This window comes from Colobus angolensis, unplaced genomic scaffold (assembly GCF_000951035.1).
Source record: "Colobus angolensis palliatus isolate OR3802 unplaced genomic scaffold, Cang.pa_1.0 Scaffold54, whole genome shotgun sequence".
Taxonomy (NCBI): domain Eukaryota; kingdom Metazoa; phylum Chordata; class Mammalia; order Primates; family Cercopithecidae; genus Colobus; species Colobus angolensis.
In genome coordinates this window covers 3,708,003-3,716,285 of record NW_012118932.1, presented here as the reverse complement: position 1 = coordinate 3,716,285, position 8,283 = coordinate 3,708,003, and the positions used below count along the sequence as shown (strand labels likewise).

The following is an 8,283-nucleotide window of genomic DNA, read 5'->3' as shown; positions in this document are numbered from 1 at the left end:
TACTAAAAATACAAAAATTAGCCAGGCATGGTGGCAGGTACCTGTAATCCCAGCTACTCGAGAGGCTGAGGCAAGAGAATTGCTTGAACATGGGAAGTGGAGGCTGCAGTGAGCCAAGATCGCACCACTGCACTCCAGCCTGGGCAACAAGAGCGAAACTCCATCTCAAAAAAGAAAAAAAATGAAAAAACAAGGGAGAACAACGCTAGTGAGTGAGCCGCTTGTACTCAGCTGCTGCAAGAATAAAGCTGCTGCCCGGCCGGCCCAGGCTGCCCCTACACCTCAAACCTTTTCCTTCTCCTCAGCAGCAGCCGTCATGTGTGCTGAGCAGGCAAACCCACCCTCCCCTCCGGGCTCTGTGTCACAAAGCCGAGCGTCTGCGGTTTCCCTTCCCGAGGCTTCGTTTTATCTCAGTTTCTCCTGGGCGCAGCGTGGAGGTGGGTGCTGGCCACAGGATCACCCACACACTAGTCAGAACCCTGCCCCTATGCTTTCTGATCATCTCTGCTTCTGTCACCTCGTTTATTTCTCTATACCAATTTAAAACACAATTCCAGGGAGATAAACTGAAACAGACATTGGGCTTGTGAGCCAGATGTCAGAAGACAGTGGCCTCCACTTTGTATCGCTGGGATGCAGTGAGTAGGCCTCAAGGTGTGGGCGAGAGCGAGTGGGTGTTACCTAATGGGGAGGCAACAGGGCTGAGGATATTTTATTCTCCAGGCCGTCGTGCAGCTTTCGAGGGTGCTTTGCAAAGCACAAGGATGGCCTTGTTAGGCCGCCCACTCCGGGAGAAGCAATGAAGGAAGAGGGGGAGGAGGAGACCCTGGTTACTGGAGCAGACCAGACTCCACTCCCTCACCTTGGGGGTGCAACCCTGTCCCTTGCATGTGAAGAGCCAAGGCTTCAGAGACTCAGCTCCTCTCCGCCCCCACCTGTTGCCTGGTCAGGCCCCAGAGGCCACCTTCCCCAGCTCCTGTATGCCCTGCTACTAGGGCCCGGCTGCCCGAGCCTCGATAGACACGGTGAGCCGCAGAGAACCGCAGCTCGACCTCAGGTCCCACTCCTGACTAGCATTGTACAGCAGTCCCAGGGAGCCCTGCCGAGGAGACAGCTGGACATTCAGCCAGCGACACCGGGCCTGGTCACAGGCGAGCACCACGGTGCCCTCGGGGTTGCTGTAGGTGCACTGGCTCCGGGCTGCCCTTTCCTGCACAGCCAGATCCCAGCTGCCCCCTGCCTTGCTGTCGTCCAGCCACGTGACCTGGAAGCCCAGGCGGTCCCGGGTGACGGGACACACTAGCTGCTTCTCGTTCAAGGCGGGCACCACCTGGCCTTTGAGGTAGGCAGGGCCGGCGCAGTAGGTCTGGATGTTCAGGAGCCGGTCGGTGTACTGCTGCAGCCAGTTGAAGAGGTAGGCCAGGTGGCAGTCGCACTGCCAGGGGTTGCCGTGCAGGGCCAGGTTGAACAGGTTGTAGTTGGTGTCGAAGATGCCCTCCGGAAGTGTGGTCAGCTGGTTCTTGGAGAGGCTGAGCAGCTCCAGCTTGGACAGATTCTGGAAGAGGGCTGGGTGCAGGGCCGTCAGGTTGTTGCTGCCCAGGTAGAGCTTGACCAGCTCCTCCAGGTCTCTGAAGATGCCAGCTGGGAGGTGGGCAATGGCATTGTATGACAGCATGAGGGAACGCAGGTTGGACAGGTGGGCAAAGGCGCCCTCAGCGACCGTCTCCAGCTGGTTATGGGTCAGAGACAGGCCGACCAGGTGTGGGGTGTGGGCAAAGAGGCCAGCAGGCAGGACCCGAAGCATGTTCCCCTGTAAGCTCAGAAAGGTCAGATTCCCCAGGGAGGCGAAGATGGAGAGTGGCAGGTGCGTGATGGCATTGTGCTGCAGCCACAGCCTCTCTAGGCAGAAGAGTTGGGAGAACACCTGACGGGGCAGCTCCGAGATCTTGTTGCTGTCCAGGAAGAGCTCCTGCAGGCTGCCCAGTCTGCCAAACACACCCTGGGGTAGGCCAGAGAGTGCGTTGTTACTCAGCCTCAGGGTCTGCAGGCTGGTGAGTGGGTGGAACAGCTCCTCTGGGAGCTGGGTCAGGAGGTTCTGGGCCAGGTTGAGTGTCTTCAGATGGGTCAGGGGCTGGAAGAGCCTCCTAGGCAGGGCCTGGAGCCGGTTCCCCTGCAGGTGGAGGGACTCCAGGGCAGCCATGTCCTGGAAGAGGCCCTCGAGCAGAGCCTCCAGCATGTTGAAGTTGAGGGTGAGCTTGCTCAGCGAGGTCAGGTTGGAGAAGGTGTTGGTGCTGAGGTTCAAGAAGCTGCTGCCTGTGATCTCCAGGTCCTCCAGGCTGGGCAGCCCCCCGAAGGCATCCGGCCTAAACTGGCAGAGCTGAGTGTTGAGGAAGACCACCTTGGTCAAGTTGGGGTTGCTGCCAAAGGCTCTGGTTTCCACTGTAGTGAACGAGGTCTCCACAAAGATGATGTTTGTGGTGTATGGCGGGATGTCCGGCGGGATGGCGGCCAGCTCCTCGTCTGAGCAGAACACCTCCTGGACAAAGCAGTCGCAACCCACGGGGCAGGGCTGGGCAGGCCTGGCCAGGAGCAGGAGGGAGGCCCAGAGCAGCCAGGCTCCAGGGAGCATCTTCTAGATTCGAGGATGGAGAGAAAACAGGAAGGGAAACTTGATCATCACACAGCATGGCACAGTGACCAGGGCACTGGACCGCGAGCTCGAACATGCGGCAGGACAGAGACACAGGGCTTTAGGGCTTTCTGTGTTCTTTCCAGATTGGGGAAAGAAGCGGAAAAGAGACAAAAAGGCATGGAAGAGAGGCGTAAAAGGAAACCATGGGCATTGTGGCATTTTTAAAGATAATATATAGGATATGGACATTATTCCTGAGTTGGAAGTTCCTAGACCATAACTCTTCCTGAGTTTCCATATCTCAGCACACATCAGAGCCAAATGATGCGGAGATCCTGGCACCTGCTCTTTGCGCGGTTGGTGGAGGGGAGAGCAGCCACAGAGACGAGATGGCTCCTCGAAACTGCTGCTGAAATGCCCTCCCCCTGCCCACCTCTGCCCACTCCTCCACGGCGGGGCCCGAGGAGCTTTCCAACGTCACGTGGACAGAAGGACCCCAGACCTGGGGATTCTACAGAACAGTAGATGTCTTTAAAACTCTCCAAAATTCTTTAGATTTTCTTTACTGTTTTTTAAAAAAATTAAAAAACAGTAGATTTTCTAGCATCTACTCACAGGTCACAGATTGGTGATGCACCTCACAAATATGTTTTATTTACTCCTCAGTGACATTTTTCATATTTGAATCAGTAGCCAACATGTAAAAACTGGAAAAAGTCGCGGTAAAGGTCTAGGTTTCAGAGTGAACTGGGGACAGTGGGCCCGCCTTTCCACATAGCAAGACCAACTGGGGCTTCGTGGCCCCTGCCCTGTTAGAGGGTGTGTGCCCCCCAGGCCGCCACTGTTCCCACGCACAGCACTTATTCACATGGCTTGTAGTGGTCTTAATTCCATGAGTTCAAATCTTAGGTCCATCGCTTTCCAGCTATGTGACCTTGGGCTTGTTGCTTAATCCATCAGTGCTTCAGTTTCCTTATCTGTACAATGGGGATTATAACAGTCCCTGCCACGTGAGGGTAATTGTTAGGGATTCAGTGAGTACACATAGGTAACAGTTTTACATCAGGATCTGGCATAGAGTGAGTAATTAATCAACCTCATTAACTATCGTTAAAGGTCACAAGCTACCTTATTACAGAAAAGGTTATTTGAACACCAAAAAAAAAAAACAAATTAAAAACAAAATGCTCTTTAGACGGAATACACTTGAATTTACCAAAAATTAAAAAAAGAAAGAAGCCCTTTCACAGCATAATCCTAATTTTTCTTAATTAACTTCTTCTTAGTAAAAGGGGTCTGCGAAAGGGGTTCCCCAGTTGCAGAATCTGGGTACCAAGCACTCTTCGCTGGCTGTCTCTCTGCTGCCCTCTGCTGGTGACTCCTCCACCTGGAGCTTCTGCTTCTGGCTGAAGGTCTCCCATTAAACTCACAGGCTTAGGACCCAGTGCTTAGGGGAGCCCCCTTTACTCTCCCACTCAGTCACTCAGGGACTCTCAGTCCTTCCAGGAATGTTCTGCCTCATCAGTAGAGAAGGAACAACTTCTCCCTGAGAAAATGCACACCTTCCTTTAGGCTGCTCTAAGGCATGCATAGCTAAGTGAGCTTGGGGAGGTGGTAAGGAAAGTCTCTACCAGTAATAACCGCTGGCCTGGGATTAGAATCTGACTCCTGCGGCCGGGCATACACCCGCCTGGTGTGAGCGGCTGGAGAGCTCCACCTCTAGTCCCAGCACTTTGAAAGTCCAAGGCAGGTGGCTCATGAGGTCAGGAGTTCCAGACCAGCCTGGCCAAGATGGTGAAACTCTGTCTCTACTAAAAACTACAAAAATTAGCCAGATGTGGTGGCACACATCTGTAATCCCAGCTACGCGGGAGGCTGAGGCAGGAGAATCGCTTGAACCCGGGTGGCAGAGGTTGCAGTGAGCCGAGATCGTGCCACTGCACTCCAGCCTGGGCGCTGGACTCCATCTCATAAATAAATAAATAAATAGAATCTGACTTCTGCAATCACCTCTTCCAGGAAAAGGAAAATGTCCTTGCCACTTAGGACATGTGAGAGAATGGAACAAGCCTCAGGCAAGTGTGTGCCTCCTGGCTCCGTGTCCCTAGACCCCAGCTACAGAGTTAGCATGAGACTAGAAACAGAAAGCAGTGGGTCTGGCTGAAGAGGATTGGGGTAGCCACTGTCCCCCAACACACACCACACAGGCACACAGCTGCCACTAGCACCTGGCCTGCCCCTGAGGCACCTACGCAAAACCCCTAGGGGTCCTGAAAGAAGCCGCCCCGGACCCTAGGAAGGAGGACCTGGAGAACGTGTCTCCACTTGAACACTCAGTATAGGCACCGAAATGATGGGTTTTCATGGCAGTCTGTTCTGTGTACTCGTCTCTCTGTGCCCAGAGCAGCGTGGCTTCCTTTGGGCTCAGGCAGGTTTTGTTGAATGGAGTTTTCCAAGGCTGGGAAGAGCAGCATGGGAGGCAGAGCCACCTCCCCTGGGATGGGCAAACCCAGAATGAATGATCCCCAGCCAGGCTGCCAGAGCTGCCTCGATTCCTCCCGAGAGTAAGAGGGGAGCAGTTTTGTTTAATTGTATTATTGTTTGAGGCAGAACCTCACTCTGTTATCCAGGCTGGAATGCAGCGGCACGATCATAGCTTCCTGCAGCCTCAGTCCTCTGGAGGTAAGTGATCCTCCTGCCTCAGCCTCCAGAGTGGCTGGGACTATAGGCGTACACCACTGTGCCTGGCGAATTCTGATTTTTAACATGCCGTAATAGGATCATGGTGCCAGTCTCCCTTCCTTGCTAGCCCCATTGGTCATTGTTTCTCAAAGGCTATTTCCAGAAAGTACTCCCCTGGAATGATGGTCCAGACAATGCTGGGGCTTGCAGGTCCCGAGGCCATCTGGCCTCCTCGCAGGGAGAGTGAGGCAAGGCCCCGGGCTCTTCACAGCAGGGCTTGGCTTGTGGAGCCCAGATATCCTGGTTTTGTTCATCACTCCTGTCAGGAAAACAGGCCAAAGCCGGAGTTGCACCGTGGAACGCTCAAGCCCGCCGGGCAGAGTAGACCTCTCTGCTGAGCAAGCTGAGTGCTCCCTGGCTTCCCTGGGTCTGTGCCTCTCACTTTTAATCCACTGTCATTTAGAAATAATGTGCTTTACACATTTCCAACAAAGGAAGGAGCTCTAGGATTCAAGCCTTGAATCAAAACCATGGCACTGGTGGCACAGAAAGTCAAGTGCAGGCAAATCAGCTAAGGCTCGGGAGACGCAGGCAGAGGGAGAGACATCTCCCTGATGCAGGGGCTTGGCTGAGGGGTCAGTTCCCACCTGCCGGTTCCCAAAGCTCCCACACATACATCTTGATCCTCAGCACAAACCTAGAAGTGCCCAGGACAGGGAGACTGGGGCCCCCAGAGCTACAGTGACTGGCCCAAGGGCACACACACAGAAGCAAGTCCTGACAGCCCAGGCTCTGCAGGGTCCTTGCCGTGACACCACCAGGCTCTGTCCCAGGGCAGTGGAGTGGGTGGGGTGGGCAGGCCCGCTCCTCGTATCTGCAGGTCCCAGGGAGAACATCGTCTACCTGGAGCTCCGCCCATTGTCTGTTCCCTTCTCATCCCCCCGACTCCCGTGCACTGTGAGTGGAGACCCCACACACATCGCCCCTGGGCACCCCACAGGCCGAAGACTGTGCACTTCTGGGGCATGGTCAACCTAGGGAAGATGGACCCAGGGGGCAGCCCACACAGACTGGGGTTCTGGGTACCCAGAGCGTGGTTTAAAATGGGGGCTCAGCCTCCAGATGGGCATGTGCCGTTGGCACCCCATGGGGCTGGTCTCATGGGGGGAGAAGGGCCAGAACAGGGCCCTCTAAGTTCAGGGCGAGACCCCTCTTGCCTCGGTCTACTGGGGCAGGGGGTGGGGAGGCAGGGATGATTTCACAGTGAGGGCACAGAACACTGACGATTTATAGACGGTCCACTCCCCGCCCGAGCCCCCTCACCTCACTCTGGAGTGGCTACGAGTCAGACAGCCTGGGTTCAAGTCCTAACTCCCCGCCAGCTCAGCTCTGTGGCTTTGACTGCATGGCTTAACCTCTCTGAGTTTCGCTTTCCTCCTCTTCAAAACAGTGAGCGCAACACTACCTTCCTGGTGGGGATGTTGTGAGGATGGAACGAGAAAATGCACAGAAAGCTCCAAGTTCAGGCCCTGGCACATGGCAAGTGCTCGGCAACGTTAGTGACCCCGATACTCCGAGCAGTGCAGCCCCAGCTCTGTGCTGAAGCCGTCACGGGTTCGCCAGGGAGAAAACCCATGAGACCATGCAACCACCCCAGTGTGGCCAGTGAGACACCACTCCACAGCACTCCTTCTAGCGCTTTCCTCCGGCCAAGGGAAAGAGCTAGAAGGTTTAGGGGAGCACAGATTCTGAGGGCTCTGGCTGGGAGGCTTTGCACTTGGGCCCCTTCCCCAGCCTGCCCTCAAGAAAGCAGGTCACTGGGGAGCTCTGGAGACGGAAACGCCCCTCCCTGGGAACTGCGGAGACTGGCCCCAAGGGCCACAGCGGGGCGGCAGCCAGAGGCTTGCTGCTCCTTGTCTGGGAATAAGACCAGCAAATGCCCACAAAAATGCTCCACACTTTCAGCAAGCCAAGGAAGTCTGGCTTTTTAAATGGTTTTTTGGAGGGGATAGGGAGGGTTTGGCCGGGTGCAAACGAGCTCCTTCCTCTCCTCAAATGGCTCTTGGGAGGGTACATTTCTGTGCATGCCTCAAGCCAGTCTGTCATCCACCACAGAGCTAAGCCTCACTTCTTCCAGAGGGTGATGGGACCTAGAACGGGGCCGAGAACCCTGGCCCCAGACACCCAGGGGCTGCTCCCTGACGCCGGCTCCACGGATGTCTGCCTCACCAGCGGGCCCAGATTTGGCCACTTGGGCTCCAGCTCAGCTGGAAGCACAAAGTGGGGCTTCTGAGACTCGTCCAGAGTCCCTGGCTGCCTCATCTGGTCCTCCAAGAAGACCTGCTGCTCCCCAAACCTGGTCCCCTCTCCTCGGAATCCAGCAACATAAGTCCAATGGCTGAGGCGGTCGGGCTTGCGCCGGGTCCCAGCCTCTGCTCCTGCCCGGGCCAGCCCACCCCATCCACTGCCCAGTTGCGTCCCAGGGAGTGAAGCCACCTCTCAGAGCCCCAGCCTCGGCGTCTGTAAACCCAGGACGACCACGATAACAATAACCATCATAATACCTCAATCACAGCATTGTTAGGGCTATTGTGGCTCTTAAATGAGGTAACAGGCATCGGGCCACAGCAACAAAATAGAAGCAACCTAAATGTCCAACACGAGGGATTGGTTACATGAATCATGCTACACGGAGATAATGGCAACCCTCCCGCTATCTTTAAAACTATATTATAGGCTGAGTTCAGTGGCTCCTGCCTGTCGTCCCAGCACTTTGGGCGGCGGAGGCAGGAGGATCACTTGAGGCCAGGAGTTTGAAATCAGCCTGGGCAACATGGTAACAGCTCATCTCTACAAAAAAATTATAAAAATTAGCCAAGCATAGCGCTGCACGCTTGTAGTCTCAGTTACTCGAGAGGCTGAGGGGGGAGGATGGCTTGAGCCTGGGAGGTCGAGGCTGCAGTAAGCGG

The 8,283-nt window shown here is 55.3% G+C and overlaps 1 protein-coding gene across 2 annotated transcripts in view; it reads right to left on the bottom strand.

The window, feature by feature from the left end:
* Nucleotides 1-431: 431 nt before the first annotated feature.
* Nucleotides 432-8,283, bottom strand: part of CPN2 (carboxypeptidase N, polypeptide 2) — a 10,341-nt gene continuing 2,489 nt past the window's right edge. Inside the window, exon 2 of one of the 2 annotated variants that reach the window (XM_011961212.1) lies at nucleotides 432-2,632. In XM_011961212.1, coding sequence (XP_011816602.1) covers nucleotides 992-2,629 — 1,638 coding nt within the window. In that variant the 5' untranslated portion in view covers nucleotides 2,630-2,632 and the 3' untranslated portion in view covers nucleotides 432-991. The remainder of the gene's footprint in view (nucleotides 2,633-8,283) is intronic. The other variant, XM_011961213.1, reaches the window with a different exon arrangement.